Consider the following 19,895-nt stretch of genomic DNA (forward strand, 5'->3'; position numbering starts at 1 on the left):
GATTCAGGAAGATGATCCAGTACAAGATGAGTAACGTATAGCTTGCTCACACACGGATGGATTACAGCACGGGCCTACCGGGCCCAAGGGGTCAGGGGCCCCTGAACCCTAAGCCTTTGCATGGAATTATTGCCTCAATATCAGCAAATCAGGATGTAGGCTATGAATCTGATTGAATTTAGTATTGGCCATCCCCAAAATGCACCAGAATACAGGAAATCACATCAAACAAGTTAACACACACACATATGCGACAATTAGTGGGGGGCCCTTATCTGCGCCCAGGGGCCTGAAAGTTCATAATCTGTCTGCTCACACACACACCAACCTCTAGTTCCTTGATAACTTTAATCATCCAATCAGAAGACATGGAACTGGCTATGTGGTTGCCCTGCAACAAGTTGCCCCATGTATCGCCTAATGCAACCCGATGAAAATTGTATTTAATTAGGCTTATAATTTCTCCAGACTTGTTTTGATCATACTATTGAGATTTAGGAAGATGATCCAGTGCAAGATGAGAAACTTGTAGGTTTCTCACACACACAATACACTCCCTCATACCAACCTCAAGTTTCTTGAGAACTTTAATCATCCAATCGGAAGACATGGAGGTTGTCCTACATTGCTCAATCTGGGCATGCATTGACGATGTCAGAGACTTTTTGAGTGCATCTCTGATACAGTATTTAAGCTATGAGATGTAACAGGCAGGTCAACATACTGATCTGTTGACTGTTTGCAGGTTATGGCATGTCTCGTAGATGCTTGTCGGGCATCATAAGTAGGCAGAAGCGACCAAGTGGTTGTACGACACTGAACATAAGAGCCACAGGGTGGCGCTAAGGTAAACGAAAAAAGGCAAAGGCCAATTCTTTATAAAAGTGGACTGCTTGGAGAATTGCAGCCCGCTGAAATACTGAAAACTTCATCTCGTTTGAGAAGTAGAGTGCTTCACGACCAGTTCACTCAAAACATAACACCTACTCTTGTTAGAATAACGTCGCTTCATCAAATGTGGAACTGTTAACCTTAGGCCTACAACTGTTTATTGGAGTAAATTTCCAAAAGACGAAAATCGCTTTTTTTGACCTCACAGTGTTTGCAATTTAGAGTTGAGTAGTTGAGAAAACCTCATGTCAGACTACCATTTTTTATTTGTTTATAATGCCTACAATGTGAAAGGCCAAGGCTATTTCACATTATTTAACATGATTTCTCAATAATAATAAAAACACAATTCATAAGGAGTTTCAGTGTCTGTCACAACAATAAAGAACAAATTATTATTATGGTTATTATTATTATTATTATTAGTAGTAGTAGTAGTAGTAGTAGTAGTAGTAGTAGTAGTAGTAGTAGTAGTCGTAGTAGCCTAGTAGTAGTAGTAGTAGTAGTAGTATAGTAGTAGTAGTAATATGTAGACCTATTCATTTTTATTTGTTTTATTTTCGGGTTGGGTTTTAGTTATCCTGCTTGGTATAATAATGTGAGCCAGTCCTTATGCTGTGTAGTTTGGACATGTTCGTATGCAGCAGGTGGTCTTACCTGTGATACAAATTCGCATTTGCTGGAGGGGCTCCCTTAATACCGACCGTGTATTCCGCTCGGAGCCGCAGATGGGTCACGAGCCAAAAATTAACGTCTGACTCTGTACCTCTGTCCCTGCGTGATTTATTGCGCCAAAATACCAAAGAACTAATCAGCAGTAGAACTAATTAATACAAATCTGCATTTTTGCATATGCAATCAGTGCGATGGGAGCGCAAATAAATGGGAGGTTGAATTCATTTTAGAGAGAAGCCCACTAAAGCACACACACATAAAGCGCACACACATACCTTTTAGGTACAGAAAAGCCGTTAAGGGAAAAGTGCTATTTGATGAGGTACAGGAAATGAAAGGTCATATCATCAATATTTCAATGACACCTACATGTTTTATTCTTAACTACAGTGAATACCGTGTTGTTCATTAACATTAAAACAGAATATGTTGTTATATTCTTTATTTTGTGTTTAAAACCAGAGTTAATATTAAAGATTTTGTTAGACTTGTCAGATTAGCCTACTCTTAAAACTTTATTGAATGTATAGCCTATATAACTTAGATAATGTTTTTCTCATTTTTCTAACACATTTCACATGTGTTTCAAAATACATGTGTATGAGAAGTTTCGTTTTTTTTTTTTCTAGAACAGATTTGGGCAACACAGTATCGCTTAGCCTACATCGAGCTTGTTCACATATTGAATGGATTGAACAGAAAATACTGAAAATGTATTTCCCCCTTGGGAGGTGCTTTCGGTGGTGCTGAACTTGCTTTCTTCACTCCACGGTTTGCATGGTAACGGAGAAGTAGGGCTAAGTAAACAGTCCTCCCCTTGCAGCAAGCAGCTTGTGGACTTTCGACCAAAGCAACTATAGTGCATTTATGAGGAATACTAGCAAGTCAGTGGATGGAGGCTGGCTTTGAGTTACCATGGACACTTCACTGTTACCTAGTTATCAAATATCGACCCAGCTCCACAGCTTTGCGCTGGGCCATTAACAGATGTCAGGAGTAGATAAATCAGAAGTTCGCAAACAGAACAAATGAAATATTTGTCACGCATCACTAAGCACCCACATACGGACCTACCTGTTCGCGGAAAGCACTCATATAGGCTATAGGCTAATCTTTGTGAAAATAAGTTTTTCTTTAATTTAAGACAGCCACTGGAAATATATGCTCATTTTCATCGAGATGAACAAATAGGACTGCATATCGGAACGTTAAAGTGTATTAGCCTATATATTTTATACATGTAACATATAGGCTAACTGCTCCAGATGTGCAGGTTGTTTTCGGTTTTATGATATAGTTCTGTTGATGGCAGATGCTTCTGCCGCAGCATAAAGCAACAAGGGCTCTGCCTTGAGTGTTCACAACTTTGAACAAGTGGGGCTGCGGTCAACCAACTATACCTGTTTCCCTATCATGGAAATTAATGTGGTCAGTAGTTGACCATTGTGCCACTTTTGTTTCGCTAACTGTTCAACGGTCATCACGTCCATTTTTTCCTTAGGATTATATTAAATTGAATAGAAAACAGCCGATTTTGGACGTTGGATCAGGTTAGTGAGCCGTGAAACAGGCTTTTGTTAGCACGCGTGCAACTCGCGTGCCGACCAGCAGCTTGAAAAGAAGGGACTCATTATGAGGGTCTCGCGCCAGACTCCACAACCACTATTTACAACATATCACCCTCGGTGAAAAATATAAGAAGCGGCGTGAAGCAAACACTTTCCAATATACTGAATAGCCAGCCAACACAGGGCCTGTATATTCTACCTGACCTGTCATACAAGTAGAAAGAAATTAGGAACAAAAGACCATTAATAATAGCCTACACACCAACAATAACAATATAGTTTAGATGCGTGTTCATGCAAAATATTTTCTCCCTGACACAGCTCAGTCTGATCATTAATTATTACTTAGAATGCTCGTCGATTATGAGACTAATTTATGATTCCCAATAAAGAATAATCCAAATAAAGACAGGGAAACACGTGTTAAATGGGATGGGCATGAGAGATGGTCGTGATTGAATGTGTCCTATGCTTGAAAGGGTTAATTCATCCTGCGGGTACAAACAGGTCCACGGAGTCTCTAACTGGCGACAGATGGCCACTTTCTTTTGGCCACAAAGGGATGGAATACGGAGCTCTGGCGAATACAAATGGAAGATGTCACGTGACGCTTGGGGCCGTTTTCCTGACGTAGTCGGCCATATGGCGCGTGCCGAGGAAAGAGGTGGGGTTTGCTGCCAGTCATTGGTGCAAGCGTTTTAGCAGTAGCCATAGATATACATGTTCATCTCTCAGCATCAGCTGCCGCCGTATATAACCGGAGCATCCCTTGCGCAGGCACAGTCCATTTCGTAGGTCCTTGCACACCAAGAGGGGTATGAAACTATCATAACAGACATTCTGCAAAAACAGGTATGTACGAATCCCATTTATTTTATTGTGAACTTTGTTTATGTGCATTGTATTTGCATACTGGGAACAGAAATCTCTGTTTGCGCAGTTAATTGAAATGTACAAATTTGGCATTTAGTAATTTTGGAAAAAGATGTCACATGTGGCAGGTGATGTCTGGGAGCACTTGTTAACGGATATCTAAAAACAAATTAAGAATGTTTCAGCCCTCCAATTTTTATCTGAGAGTTGAACAACTTGCACTGATTTAATTATCTTCAGAGTTGTTTCACTTTAGAACTAAACAAACAACTGTTTTATTATTATTATTATTATTATTATTATTATTATTATTCAGTGTACACTTTCTCTAATTGAAACAACTGACTAATTTTATTCGTTTTGTGGTTAAACATGAAACAACGGTATGTGATGCAGTTCGTTCATGTTTTAATCATTATGTCTCACGAAGAGATGCGTATGAGTTGCTAAGTGTTATCGACTTATATTCCGATTACTGCGTTACATAACAGCATTGCCAGTCAGCAGTGATGATTTCATACAGCCATACAGGTGATATGTTGGTTTACGTGGCATGACTGAGTCCTGTCTGTCTACCTGTCGGTTTGTCTGCGTGCACGCCATCCGTCCCGCTTGTCATACTGACCACTTTTATTGTATTTTTTTAACAGTATTCGATCATGACCAAGTCATACACCGAGGAGAACATGATGTTGGAGTCACAGAATACAGCCAACTGGACAGACGAGTGTCAGAGTTCCCAAGACGAACACGACATGGAAAAGAAAAACGGCGCACACGATTCCATGAATAAAGACATGGATGAAGAAGACATCGACGACGATGAAATGAACAGATTGGATGAAGAGGACGACGATGAAGATGATGAGGAAGAGGAGGGAGATGACACCAAACCCAAAAGACGTGGACCGAAAAAGAAGAAAATGACAAAAGCTCGTCTTCAGAGGTTTAAACTCAGGCGCATGAAGGCCAACGCGCGGGAAAGGAACCGTATGCATGGACTCAACGATGCACTTGAGAGCTTGCGTAAAGTTGTGCCATGTTACTCCAAAACCCAGAAGTTGTCAAAGATAGAGACATTGCGTTTGGCGAAAAACTACATTTGGGCTCTGTCTGAGATTCTGAGATCTGGCAAAAGCCCGGATTTGATGTCATTTGTGCAGGCCCTATGTAAGGGTTTGTCGCAACCTACCACAAATTTGGTGGCGGGCTGTCTCCAACTGAACCCCAGAACTTTTCTCCCGGAACAGAGCCAGGAAATCCCCGCTCATATGCAAACAGCAAGTGCTTCCTTCACCGCTCACCCCTACTCTTACCAGACGCCCGGTCTTCCTAGCCCTCCTTATGGTACAATGGACAGCTCCCACATATTTCATGTCAAACCACACGCGTATGGAAGTGCGCTGGAACCGTTCTTCGAAACCGCCCTGACAGACTGCACTAGTCCGTCATTCGACGGACCTCTTAGCCCACCTCTGAGTGTGAACGGGAACTTTTCCTTCAAACACGAGCCTTCGTCTGAGTTCGAAAAGAACTACGCCTTTACCATGCACTATCAAGCGGCAGGTCTGGCGGGACCGCAGGGGCATGCCCCGCTTTACGCAAGCTCTGCCCAGCGCTGTGACATACCGATGGAAAACATTATGTCCTACGAAGGTCATTCTCACCACGAGAGGGTCATGAATGCCCAGCTAAATGCTATATTTCACGATTCATGAATCATGTGAAACTTTTGAACAGACTTTGATTATTATGTGTTGAGGTGTCCGGGTGTACCTCGGCGCGAAAGAGCAACAACACTATATGCTTAATCGTATGTATGTATTTATTGTTGTTACTGCCTTTAGGAGAAGTGAGGATGCATATTCTCTTTCACCTTATGTATTGTATTCTATAGTGCTTCTACATTGCGGTCACAGGAGGATCTAGGTGTGACCTTATTGAGAATGTGTTAATTATCCATGTTACAAAATCACAAGCAATAATTTGGAAACTATGCAATTTTTAAACGAGATACTGGGCCAATTATAAAAAATATTATAGATTTTATATTTTTCAACCTGCATTTTACTACTTATCTATCCCATGCTGAATTATTTTGTTGTGATTTTGTATAGAATTGTCAATTCATTTTTTATAAAGTCGAGTTCCTACATCATTCCAACCATCTCCATGTCAATGTTTTATAAAATAGAGTTATCTCATGTTTATACAAAACAGTAATTATTCTAGCTATTATTCAGTGATGTAAACGGGCAGGCAAGTGCTTAAGAACCTGTTATGTTGCCTTAGCAATTATTTACTGTAAACCATGCAAAATTGCACAATTATGATCGTTTCTCTCCCAACAGTGTTGTTTTCCAAACAATCAAGAATGCTTAATCATTCGAGAGAAAATGGACAAATGACTCGGGAGTCACGACAGTCGCCCACATAATTGGTGTTGGGAAAGTATTGCTGATGTACATACAACGTTTGACTATCATCTGGAAATTGCACCCTGTGTACAATCTAAACAAGGGACTGTCATAACAGAACGATAATAAACAATCACCCTACCTTCATACTCAATCCTTTTCTTCTGGTTGTTAATCGGTACGACATAGGCTTCAGTATATCATTCTTGACCATCCCTCCTCCCTTTGAGCAGTAGATATGTTGCATGTGCGACTGCAGTCCAAAAAGCGTGGTTCCGAGTTTGGATTTGTGCTGTACTTCTGTTTGTAAAATGTAGAGTGATGTATTGCTGCAGCATTCAAAGTTTGGTTGAAAAACCTTTAAGTATCATCCAATGGTTCTAGTGGGATTATTGTATTTATGTTGGTCTCATGGAGCCCACTCAATGATTTGTAGAATAATGTGAATGAGTATGATTTTGCTATTATTCAATGCATTAAATATTTTACTACATACATTGAATGCTGAGTATTATCTATAGTTCAACATGTATAATTTAGGATTTGTTGATATGCCTACATTCGACAGGTTGATCAGCCAGGTTTGCTCTCAAGAATTTAATTATCTTAGGTCTATAAACTATGAAAATAATCTTGTCCTGCGCGAGTTTTTTCGCTGTTAGACATTTTGAAACCTTTTGCTTGTCAATGTTGACACAATTAGTAAGATATTTAATTTGTTTTTTAGTGTAACATAAGCTCTTTGAGTCGTCAACAGATTAGTCAGATGTCATTGCCTCAAATGGCAGTTTATTATTTTTCTCCGTATGCTCTTGAGTCAAGACATGCGCCACTTCAGGGTCCTTCACACTTTGTTGTTCAGGACTGAATGCACTGTCGGGTTTGTGAATGAACACTCTGAGCCTTGGCTGAGTCAAAATATTTTTTTTCAAATAGCCAAAATCCGGCCATCCTGTTGGCAGGGAACTGACATAGGCTACTTCACGATTAATGTGTCAGACGTGCCTTATTTGTAGGCTATCACACAAAACATGTTTTTGTTCACCAAAGTTTTTTTTTTTTTGTTTTTTTAGAAGTTGTAGGATGGTCTGAACGCATTCCGATATTATTTCAGTATAGGGGGTTTCGTATGGAAATCATATTGGATAGTGTTAAGAACAAATGGTCATAATCTGCTTACTGACCCTCATAGCTAGAAGAAGAAAATGTGACAAAGAAACATAGTGCAGCGTAAGCGTTCACATGTATTAGACTAGCCTACATGGAAACCGGGAACACAGAAAGTGTATGATTGATGTAGATGAACGCCTGATGAACAGACCTACAGATTTGCTGCCATACCACGAATTGCTGCAGTCAGTCGGTGGGCATTTTCGTGCCACAATCTTTTATGCAAAGTGAGAGAGGCACAGATGTTACTTCTGCAGGGGAGGTTTTAATTTATGAAAATTATCTTTTTTATGCATGAACACTCACTGCATAAACCAATACATCTAACCCAATGGGATAACAACAAACTTCACGTCAAGGTTGTTGCATGGATATTCTGCAGGTTTGTTTCTATTGAAGCTGTTTTACAGGGATGATCACCACGTCAATACAAATTATTAAACATTTCTATGAAATCAGTGGAAGAGCTCGTGGAGGGAATTAGAACAAGCGATTTTTTGTCCCATCGAGGATGACTTCTGTGGTTTAACACTGAATTGTGTGTGTGTGCGCTTGGCAGTGGGTACACTTAAAACTTTGAGGGATAGAGTGCGACTATCTCCCAGAAATCTATGACTGTATTTGGAATTTAACTGCTTAATGAGAAGTTGCAAACAAAACAAATAGTTCTCTGAAATTAGATGCACCATTTACTGACTGGTTGTAAGGTGGACGTGTTTTGGCGTCCCGGCCTTATAGGAACTGTCCAGAGTGCTGGGCCTAATAAAACTCCTTCCGCGCGCCCTAACACCGCCCCTGGTCAGTGTAAATTATTGTTTGCTAAAGTAATATTTTTTACAAGTAGTTCACATGTAGTTTACAATATTGCTAATATTGCTTGATTTGGAATATTGAAAACTAATTGTTGAAATTAAGGATTTATTTAAACACTCTTCATCTTAAATTGCATAATAGGTGTAGCCTAATTTTATCACACACAGACAAGTTTTACAGATGCGTAAAATGATGGATATTCAGATGCACTTCTGTCAATGTGAAGGTGCTCAGAACAGAGTCGGCTATTGTGAAAAGTAGCCAGCGCGCCACCGCAATAAGGTGCGCTCCACGGGAGCGCGCGCTGCTGAGAGAGTCCACTCGTGCAGCAAAGGAAGTTTCACTGGATCGCATGCGAAATCCCAACAAACGGGAGCGCGCTGACTCGACAATAACTACACCGAGCCCACCTGCTGACAAACAACAATAATGTTCGAAAGTCCACGAAAATCGATCACCGTCCGAGGAGTATGGTCAGAGAGCCAGGAAGAGCTACACGAGATGCAACCGGTGTCTCCCGTAGATACCAGCCATCGCGCTGCTAAGAAGAAAAAGAAAAAGAGGAAGACACAAACAGGCAGTACACGTTCCGTTTCTGCCCCTCAGTTAAGCACCGAGGCGCCCTCTGAAACTGAAAATCTACCAGGCGACTGCACTCAAAAAAGTAATGACGAACCGATAGTTAGAGGAATATTTCAGATAGGGAAACGGAGCCATGATGTAGTTCTAACTGCATCGCGAGTTACGTGGACTCCCATCCAACCAGAGACCCCTACAGGTGAGCTGCGTAGTGTTTTCTGTTTCCATGACAATTGGCTTCTGTTCCTTTTTTCAGCGAGGTAACACCAGCAGCATTTTCTTATCAAACATAGGCCACACACAACACGACCACCCGCTTGTCGGAAAGAAACTATCCCTTTGCTGTACATAATCTGCCACAATGGAAGTAAATGCGTAAAATGAACGCGCTAGCGCCAAGTGTGACTAAATTAGCCAGTGATACAGCAGGGATTAAGGATCAGTAGTGTTTAAATTAAAAAAAAAAAGTGAAGAGAAACTATGGCCGACCATAAGGACTAAGTTCTGCTTTGTCATGTGTTCTTTTTTGGTGTCAACATAAGACGCTTCCTGCTACTTAATTGCAATGTAACCAATCAGAAAACACGTTGGCGTGGGAGGCGGCCTACCGCAAACCTCGAAAGACCAAATTATTCAGAATTAATTTGTGATCGTTTAGGCCTATGTAATGGGTCATATATGCATAGGCTATAGGCTACACAATAGACTACACGTTTTTATACAAATTTAGCAAATTACACCTTGATTGTAATGGATGTAATACGTTTTATGCAATTACTGACAGATGCAACACAAAACTGTGATTTGCTTGTAGAAGCTCACTTTTTTTTACAAACTTTTTATTGAATCACACAGCATGTGGACATACAGATTTTCACATTGCCTGTATCATAGCATTCAGAGACTAAAGGTTATCCTGAAAAAAGAGGAAAATGTTACTGATGCCAAAAAGTCCTATGTGACAGATGTGCTGGTAATAGACCCCGGTCCACTGTTGTGACCACCTAAAGTAGGGCATCTGCTAGTCTTGTGGACAGTTAGCAAATGTCCAAGTAAATGATACTCAAAAACTACCATCTGCATCACTGCACAAGGAAGATCAGTGCATGACTTCCTTTTCGCGGGGTAGTTTTTGCAATATGCCAGCACACCCACTAATGAAGCTAACAAAGCATGTGTTGCTTTTTAAACTGGTGGACATTTTGACACAGTTTAATTAAATAGCCAAGTTAGAGTCATGCATTGGTAAACCATAAACTTTCAAGTTTTTTCACTTATGAACTTAGCTATTATTATAGCAGTATCAATGCACTGACTAGCTGGTTTGACTCTGTTTGACTTTGATTCCTTCCCTTCCACTTTTTGCCAAGAGTGAGTCACTCATTTGCTTTTAGTGCCACACAGGAAATAAATAAATAAATAATGCATGCATTGTAGTTGATCATGAAGTGAAAATGTTTCATCAGTAACGAGGAGAAAGGGAAAATGAAGTGTTTTGATGCATGTCCAGGTGTTTGAGGCGAAGGCATGTATCTCTTGGTAATGTTGTTTTTGAACAGAGCCTTCAAAAGCCCCAGCAATGCCTGGTGCAAGAGGGCCCCTATTTTGCTTAAGCTTTATAGACAGTGCTTTTTTTTATCTGTGATCCAAGCTAATGTTATTAAGCCAGCACTCTCATTACACAGAAAGCATCCATCTAATAACCCCCTATGGCCTTTACCAAATGCTATCATAAAACTGCCAAAAAATGACACACCAGTGCTGATATGCTGGGTTGCTTTATTTGACGGCTTTGTAATTCAGTTCTGCCTGGGGATAGAGGATCAAAACATCTCCCTTTATTCTTTAGAATTGGACAATAACTCTCATCACTTTGCAATATTGTGTTATTAAATGCCCATAATGGCTGTACTATTCTTGCAATAAAGAGGGCATTTCAAAATTGCAACAGTCAGATAACATTTTAAATCTGACATTTCATGACTTTTTGTCTTTGTTGTTCTCACAACGTGGAGTGAAATGCTACAGCACCCCAGAACAAATGTCCCACTGTGGGCAAAGTGTGGGTGTGTGGGTGTCTTGTCAGGTTGTGGTTTGTTTACACTTGAATGTCAGTGTATCTTAGCAATGACTCGAGCACAGAGAACAGAGCTGCCTCCTGTTGGTCTGAACTCAGTGACTTTGTATCTTCCTGCCCAGAGTGTTATATTGCTCTGTGCTGTTCTTTGTAGATGTGTCTACAAAACTCCAGTTTTCACTGTATGTAGATGTGATTGTTCCCTCGCTGTCTCTTAACAGTGTGTGTGTACTAATTGGGTTGTACATTAGTTTCAGTGTTGTGCAAAATCAGAACATAAACTTTGAAACAGTAGTGCAACTGGTTCTGTTTGTATCATACATCCTGAGAGCACATTGCAGTTTACAGTAGGGACCTGGTGATTGTGTTGCCTGCATAAGAGCAAGTCCAGGGGGAGATGTCTTGGGCTCTGCCTTTCTTTTGTTTACTGTATCGATATGGATTTCGTTGATGCAAAAGTAAAGATTTGAGCTGGATTAAAATGCTATTTTTATTACTGTAATCTTTACATACACATTAATGCACTGGGGGATTTTATGTCCGTGACCTCCTTTTTTAAAAATGACTATGAATGTTCAGAATGGATAGCTGCTACTGTTGCTTCAACATAGCTTTTGATACAAATGTGCATCCTTTCTTCTTTGGCTTAGGGTCTTGTACACACTGTGTACAACACCCCAAGCTGTGCACACTGATTGCATTTAGTTTATGTAGACAAATATTGTTTTTCATTTATCTTAACCTAAACCTAGGTTTGTTTTCTATTTGAGATTACAGTAATATAATTCCTGTAAATGGAATCACGTTGAGTTGGTGGTGTTGAATTTGTTGACATGAATACGTTCTAGATAGCTGTTTTCCTAAAAAAGACAATACAACCACAGCATCTAGGATTAGGACCCCCGGCATGCTTACATTTTATGATTTTAAGAAATTCTATCTGTATTACGCATAAACTGGTCTGGACATTTTTGGCAGTTTTGGAAGTGCTTTGAAGTCTTAGCTATGTTGTGGTGTTGATGTGAAATTTTAAGTGACCTGTTTTTTTCCGGAACTCTGAGGAATCTTGTTGACCACTGGGGTCAGTTGAGCTCTTCAGCTTGGTCTCTAGTCACTGGTTTAACTAGCCAGTCCTCAGATTTCTGACTCCACTGATTGCTCCACAGAGCCTCTCCAGGTCCAAGTTTTCATGTCCTGAGATAAAGTGTCAAAAGTTGAATATTTTAGCAAAACTTTTTTCCAAATCTGTTAGGACTTTAGCCTGGAGGAAATCCCAAACTAGGTTAAATACAGTGCAGATGCTGCACCAAGTTATAGCTCCAATTTATAATCATGTCACAATATTTTTGAGGATGACGAGGAAACGTATAAACATCATATAGCTCAGAAATAGCAGTATTCTTTAGTCATAGCATCAGTGTATGCACTATGTGATTATCGTTTGGCAGATCAGTCTTTTCTCTCTTGGCTTTTGTCCCTCTCCCCCTCTCTCTCTCTCTCTCTTTCTGTGTGTGTCTCTCTCTCTCTGTCTCTCTCTTTCTTTCTCTCCCTTTCTGTCTCTCTCTCATTCTCTGTCTCTCTCTCTTTCTCTATCTCTCTCTGTCTCTCTCTTATTCTCTGTCTCCCTCTATCTCTCTCTGTATCTCTCTTTCTCTCTCTCTGTCTCTCTCTCTCTCACTCTCTTTCTCTCTCTCCTGTTAGTTTTGCAGTGTTTTTCCTAGCCTCTGATTCCATGCCCATCCTCCTCCCCCTGCCTCCCGCCCCTCTCTCCCAGCCCTGGCCACAGAAAACAGAAAGAGACATTTGACTGACAAAGCAAGGTGTCATTAGCATCCTCAGCGCTCATTATGCCAAGTCATGCACCGCTCATTCGAGAACACCTGAGACTCTGGTCTAAAGCACACTGGGGCAGGTGTAAGGTAGTAATTAAAAGCAGCCCAGGAAAATGGGCTCCATCACAGGATTGGATTGCATATTATGAGAATCTATACTCAGGGAGAGGGGGGAAAAAACAATTCGTTGTTGATTTTCAAGTACCCATCTTGAGATTCAAATTGATTGTTGAGAATGTTTATTATTATGGCAAGTAAAAAATGAACAAATATCACAACACAGCAGGGTAAATATCTTTGTTTGCTTACAAAAAAATATGACAAAGATTTAAAGAGCATATTGACCTTAGAAGAATATACCTAACCAAAGCAAACATATGTATACCATAATTGGCTTAGGAAATCAACAGGATTGTTTGAATGAAGACAAAACAAATCTATATTTATCCTGCCATTTACAGCTATAAAACTTAATCAGTTGAATTGTTCAGTGAACAGTCCCCCTCTCTACCCCAGCAAGGCCTCAGAGTGTATGACCCTACCGTATTATGAAGGGAATATACAGTGTCGTACTCTAATTGCACACAAGGAGCAAACAGACGCCGCCGTCTCCTTTGTTTGCTTCCCGGGGGCCCCCCAGAAATGGCAATATAAAAATGTAAATATTGGGTTTTGGAGTTGTCTGTGTGTCTGGACACACAGCCCTCTGAAGGCACAGGTGGAAAATATGGTCTCAGGCGCCCTGCTGTGAACCACATGGCCCCACGCAACATGGGGGCAAAGAGCAGCGCGCAGGCCTGGCACGAGCCCTCGAGCAGAGCTTGGACACTTGTCAAAGCACAGTATTAGTTTCATCTGCAGAAAAAAAGGGATAGAGTGGGAGATAGAGAGAGGGAGAGAGGGGGATCCACACAAACCCTGACAACAATGAAGACAAAGAGGGAGGTTTTTGTGCCATGTATTAGATGTCCCCCATTTTGTCCTAATGAGGTAGTAGAGTAGAGTTTACATGAGCACTTCCGCATGGTAGTGATTCAAAATGGGCCTGTGGAAGGTAGTGTAGTGAAGTAGAGATGCAAATGGAATATTCCAGTAGACACACACACACACACACACACACACACACATATACACAGATAAACACAAATATACACAGATAAACACAAATATTCCACAAATAGTCCTTTTAAAATACATATTCAGAGTGGTTTGTTTCTATCAGTGCAAACATGCTTTCCTGAAAATCTTCAAACTATTGAACGGTGCCTGTTAGATTGTGAGGGCATATTAGATTACGCACGTGCAGGAGATGGGTGTAGAATTGATTCCTTTTGTGCCATACATTAATTGTGCGTTGACATGCCGACGGCGACGCGCACCATACCCCCCCACCCCACCCCCCCAGGCAGGCGGTGAGGAGCGCCGAGAGGAAGCTTGTATCCATCTGGAAGCAATAAAGTTTTCTAGGAGAGTGCACAGTTTTATTTAATCTCCCCCCGCGTCTCACTGTGTGACCAATATGAGGGGCTGAGCCCGTCGTGTCATCTTAAATCAGAGTCATGTGCGCCAAGCGAAAAAAAAAAAAGAAGATGACACTTGGCAGGATGGAGAGAAGAAGTGGAACTTGTTTGCAGAAGAGCCATTTGTGATCTGTTTTTTTTACGTTTTACAGTCATAGAAAAAGACAAGACCTTATCTATGATCAATGATATAAAAATGCAAAAATAATAATTTATGAAAATTGTTGTTTGAGATGGCACTGCTGTCATATGCTTGCCATATAAATGCAAAACATATGTGTGCAGTTGGTCATCGGACATGAAAAGGCTCTAATAAAATGTGCCTTTGTGTGTAGTTAAAGCAAACAGTGGCCAGCATCCCAAGTAACATTATATAGAGTCCTAATCTTTATGAAAAAGCGTTTAAAGTAGGGGGTAGGGCTGAGTGCATGCTCTGGATGTATGTACTTGTCAGTGACTGAGATAAGGTCCCAGGGGACTGCAGGTCCATCCAGAGACAGACTGTGGAGTGGTCTCCATGTCATCTGACCTGGTGTGCCATCAGACCAGCCATATTGATCTGGCCCATAGCAGCCCATCTAGAGCAATGACCTAGAGCATATGGCCCATACTACATCTGAGCCGCCATGCCCTGGAGCGAACACACACACACACACACACACACACATACACACACACACACACACACACACACACACACACACACACACACACACACACAGATAAACCACCAGCAGAGAGGCAAGGACCCCCCATGGTGTGTCCACTCAGCCTGTATGGATTGAGAACTTGAAAACCATACCCTGAAGAAAGAAAAAAAAAGAGCCTGAAAACAACAAAGACTCAGACGTCTGCCGGCCCGGGAGGAAGACTTAGTCCGTTGTGTTTACCCATCCTCAGCATGTGCCATGCACTGCTTCTGGTAGCCTGACCCACGTGTCAACGCTCTGATGACAAGTAGTGTATACTTAAAGGATATGAAAGGGACAGGGATTAACAGTGCTGGCAAGCAGAGGTCGTTTATTGTATTTCCTGACAGCAGCCCTTTCCCTGAGATGAGCTTGCAGCTCTGGCGCTAAGGAGCTGTAAACAAACTTGGGGCGGACGCGTGATTGGTGGGAAATGACTGAGCAACACTCTCGTGCATCACCATGACCCACGTCAATGGAATATTGATTATATAACCTGTTGTGGATTCCTTACATGTGACTGCCCAATGGCTGAGTGGACATGAGTGGTTATGCCCTTCAGAACAGCCCTAGCACTAGAACTAGGGGAAAGAAATACACATATACACAACATACATTAAGCTGTGTGCTATATAGGGAGTATGCTCTACAGAACATACAACATACATACACAATGCATACAATACATATGACAGGGTGTGAATACATACCACTAAATTGGCCAAACTGTAATAAAGTGTACATGTTTGCACAGTGTTGTTGAAACACATGCAGTATCTAATCAGTAACACTGAAATTATAATATTTATCTATTTTTTTCTGTAGTTGAACAGTGTGTTTGTTGTTTGAGTATTTAGTAGAAGCCGTGTGGCTCCCATCCTTCCCATAAGACAAAGGATGATTAATGTTGACTGAAGCAATCTCCAAAAAATTAAATCTCATTTTCCATTTGTACTGTTTCCATCTTATCATCTCATTTTTTTTTTAAAAAGCAAGTGCCAGGCTTGGAATATTAAGTGAAATTTGTATTGTTTCTAAAGATTTTGGAGTTGTTAAATCTACAACATAGCATATGTTCTTCTGGCCTGCTTTCTCTTCCGTTTCTCCCATTGTTTCCTGCTTTGTGCTAAGTCCATTTAAACCAAACTGCTACTCCTCCTGATTCAGGGTGAATAATAAATAGTCATTGCCAAGGTAAGGGCTCAGACAGACACAGACAGATCCAGTCAGGGTTCCCTCACAAGAGCTGAGCCCACAAAAAAAGTGAGAGAGAGCGAGAGAGAGCGAGAGAGAGAGAGAGTGAGACAGAGAGAAAGAGAGAGAGGGAGTTCAGCTCATAGTAGTTGTGGTTGTAGTTAGTAGTAGTGTGTTTGGAGAGTTTGCATGAAAAGCGGTTGCCGTGAAAGCGTGGACATGTGCAGAAAATGGCAGCACAATTAGCACCAAGCAGATAAGTCCCTCTGTAATCCTGTTTACGCTTTGCATCAGACAGATGTGCCAAGATTGATACAGACAGGGTGCCGGCTTACTGTAATGTAGCAGGGGAGGGGCCCTACCTCTCTCTCTCTCTCTCTCTCTCCCTCCCTCTCTCTTCCTATCCATCTTTCTATTATGCCATCCACCCTCTCTCTTTTTCTCACACACACTCACTCCATCTCTCTCTCTCCCCCCACGCTTCCTGCCTTTCCTCATCCATCTCTTTCCCTGTTTTTGTATCTCTCTCTCTGTCTCTCTCTGTCTCTCTCTCTCTCTCTCTCTCTCTCTCGCTGTGGTCCAGATCTATGGCCACCCACCCTCGGTGTCCTCTTCCTGTCCATCGTTCTGAACAGGGGCCAGTTTAGTCCTCCCACCCCGGCCAGCCCACAGACTGCTCAGCCGGGAGAGATTAGCTTCATTCCCTCTAATTAAATTGACTGTTTTTTTGGGGTATGTGTGGGTATATTTGTGTGTAAGTCAGTGTGTGTTTGTGTGTGTGTGTGTGTGTGAGGGGGCTTAATGTGTAGATATGTGTGTATGTTCTGTGTGTGTGTGTGTGTGTGTGTGTGTGTGTTCGTATGACAAACACAAAGGCATCTCTGCTAAAGTTGACTAGATGCTGTTGCTGCTGCTGTTGCTGCTGCTGCTGCTGTGTGAGCTGGGCCGGGCCCCGAGCTGAGCTGATCTGAGTGGAGCTTTCGCACGGCGTCGCGTCAGGCTGAGTGTGAACAGATGGCGCAGGGTGTCCTGTGCAGTAATGTGAGAGGGTAGTTAATGTTCTGAAACACGGAGGTGCGGCTGGGGCTCGGCTAATGAAGAAAGGGTTTCACATGAGGAGACGCAAACACATTTAGGGCCGACAGAGAGACAGAGCGGTGGCGACAGGGAAGGAGGGAGGAAGACAGACACACAAAGACAGACAGACAGACGTCTTGGAGGTGGCATCCGTGGGAGGAGAGCCTGGTTGGGCTGAATCACAGCTTGTCTGATGACTGTCACCATTTTTAGCTCGTGGTTGAGAAAGTAAAAGAGAGCAGACTATAGTCAACACATCAGAATGATGCTGAAAGGAAGGGTCGTATGTGACTGCTTTACTGTTTTCTCACACTCATCAGAGGATGTGATGCATGTCTCTACTTAATAACAACAAAAATGTTCAACGGGAATACTAAATAAACATGAATGCAACCTTCATGACATCAAATTTCATTTGCACTGCCAAAATATAATGTTTTATTTTTTTTGTGAGGAAGATGCAGTTTATGAACTGTCTTGTTGAAAGATGTGTGTTTTGATGAAAAAGCACTTCCAAGAGTTCTGGAGAAAGTGGTGCACAACCTTATCTCTCATTTAATTTACTTTGTATTGGTGTGAAATGAAAAGGTGTGAATTTATTTCTGCAATTTACTTTACTTTGAAACTAATTGTGTGCCTAGTTATTTTCGAGGTCACGGTAGTGCATTAATGCAATGTGATGTATTTATCATTTTTACTGATGATTGTGTCATTGTGTTTGTATTTGTGTGTGTGTGTGTGTGTGTGTGTGTGTGTGTGTTTATGTTTCTTGTGTGTATGTGTTGTGTGTGTGTTTGTGTGTTTGTGTGTGCTTTGTCATGTGTGTGGTGTGTTTATGTGTTGTGTGTTGTGTGTGTGTTTGTGTGTGTTTTGTCATGTGTGTGTTGTGTTTATGTGTCTTGTGTGCATGTGTTGTGTGTTGTGTGTGTTTGTGTGCGTCTGTAGAGCCGGCCGCCCCGCTGAATGCGGGCTTCGTGGAGCTGAAGGACATGTTTGCGGTGAAGGTGAAGCGTCGGCGGATGGTGGGTCAGCAGAGCGGGGGTACTCTACTGGGCATCACCCTCTTCCACTGCCGACGCAAGGGCTCCAAACTCAAGGACCACGAGACCCACCTCAACAACCTGAGCGTGGACCACTGCGAGATCTGGTTCAAACACCTCAAGGCCTTGCTCAATGGTAGGTTTGCTTACAACACTGGAGCCTCGATGGTAGATTGGCTTACAACACTGGAGCCTCAATGGTAGATTAGCTTACAACACGTCTCAGTGTTAGGTTTGCAAAGAAAGACAAGTAAAGATGCTTGAGTTGGTCAGAGACTCTCAAAAGCAACAAGGCCTAGCAGTTATTAATTAACTGCTCTAGGTTGTTCTGTATGTAATATTAAGGCCTGTAGAGAAATAATTGTGAATCAGTATTCACTCTTTGAATGTTCAGTTAAGGCTTAAACATAGACTGCTCCTGGAGGAGAGAATTTTTCTTCACATTTTGGAATCAAAATGAGGAATCATCAGGAACATGAATCAATAAGTACAATTGAAATCGGAACTGATAAAATTAGAACAATACCCAGCCATACTCCTCCATTGTCTCTCTGAAAGAGGGCGCTTCTCACAGCACAAGGGCCGTGGGTTCATTTAGGAGGAGGCACACTTGATGACATTCATAGCTTAGATCCATAGCCTACAGATGGGTGGGTCGAGTGTTTAAATGTCCTATAGTTTTTACACATGAGCTATGTTACACCCTAATGTAGTCATAATTAGTTCAGACAATGTAATGTGTGTGTGTGTGTGTGTGTGTGTGTGTGTGTGTGTGTGTGTGTGTGTGTGTGTGTGTGTGTGTGTGTGTGTGTGTGTGTCCATGAGTGTTCTCTTTTATTCTTAGCATGGCAATTTGCTTTTGTTGCCGCCCAATTTAACCCATCGCCCTCGGAGCAGTAATCAAAGTCGCTGCACACACCAAATGGAAAATCAAACATTCCCGAGCTTTCACTTTAATTGGGTGTCATTTCAGTGCCTTTAAAGAGTCTCGGCTCTATAGAAACATGGGGGTGAAGCATCCGGTGCCATTTGCAGTTTTTATTGCCCCCCGCTAATGCAAATTGAATGTTGAGTGGGAAGGCCTTGTTTGTGCCCAGCCAAGACTCAGGCATTAGTGTGGAGTAACAGTCTGAAACTGATTCGCTGGATGGCCTCTGCTGCTGCTGCTGTTGTTAGTGTGGTTATTATTATTATTATTATGTCTCATTCCTGCTCTCGACTCCACTGGGTTTCTCAGAGGGGTCCTGGGCCGAACTGTGGCGTCCCACTGCATGTGGGCTCCTTGGCCTCGGAGGGTGGAGGGTGGAGAGAGGGGTGTGTGTGTGTGTTTGTGTGTGTGTGTGTGTGTGTGTGTGTGTGTGGGGGGGGGGGGGGGGGGGGGGGGGCGGGGGTGGGGTGGTCATTGAGCGGTTGCAAGGGAGGCCAGCTCTTTTGTGTGACGAGCATGTCATTGGGCCACCGTGCGTCCGCTGTGCTTTGA

The 19,895-nt window shown here is 42.0% G+C and overlaps 2 protein-coding genes across 2 annotated transcripts in view; both read left to right on the forward strand.

Moving 5' to 3' along the window:
- Positions 1 to 4,461: 4,461 nt before the first annotated feature.
- On the forward strand, positions 4,462 to 5,725 carry neurod1 (neuronal differentiation 1). Its single transcript, XM_076262707.1, has one exon. The coding sequence runs from the start codon at positions 4,667 to 4,669 to the stop codon at positions 5,723 to 5,725; it is 1,059 nt and encodes a 352-aa protein (XP_076118822.1). The 5' UTR covers positions 4,462 to 4,666.
- Positions 5,726 to 8,742: 3,017 nt separating this feature from the next.
- The window catches only part of cerkl (CERK like autophagy regulator), a 50,466-nt gene continuing 39,313 nt past the window's right edge, over positions 8,743 to 19,895 (forward strand). Inside the window, exons 1-2 of the mRNA XM_076262861.1 lie at positions 8,743 to 9,194; positions 18,321 to 18,551. Coding sequence (XP_076118976.1) covers positions 8,837 to 9,194; positions 18,321 to 18,551 — 589 coding nt within the window. The 5' untranslated portion in view covers positions 8,743 to 8,836. The remainder of the gene's footprint in view (positions 9,195 to 18,320; positions 18,552 to 19,895) is intronic.

The sequence above is a fragment of the Alosa pseudoharengus genome, unplaced genomic scaffold (assembly GCF_046254945.1).
Source record: "Alosa pseudoharengus isolate Yale_2024_CS ecotype anadromous, Long Island Sound unplaced genomic scaffold, YU_APseudo_1.1 YU_APseudo_1.1_scf_3, whole genome shotgun sequence".
In the NCBI taxonomy this organism is placed as follows: domain Eukaryota; kingdom Metazoa; phylum Chordata; class Actinopteri; order Clupeiformes; family Clupeidae; genus Alosa; species Alosa pseudoharengus.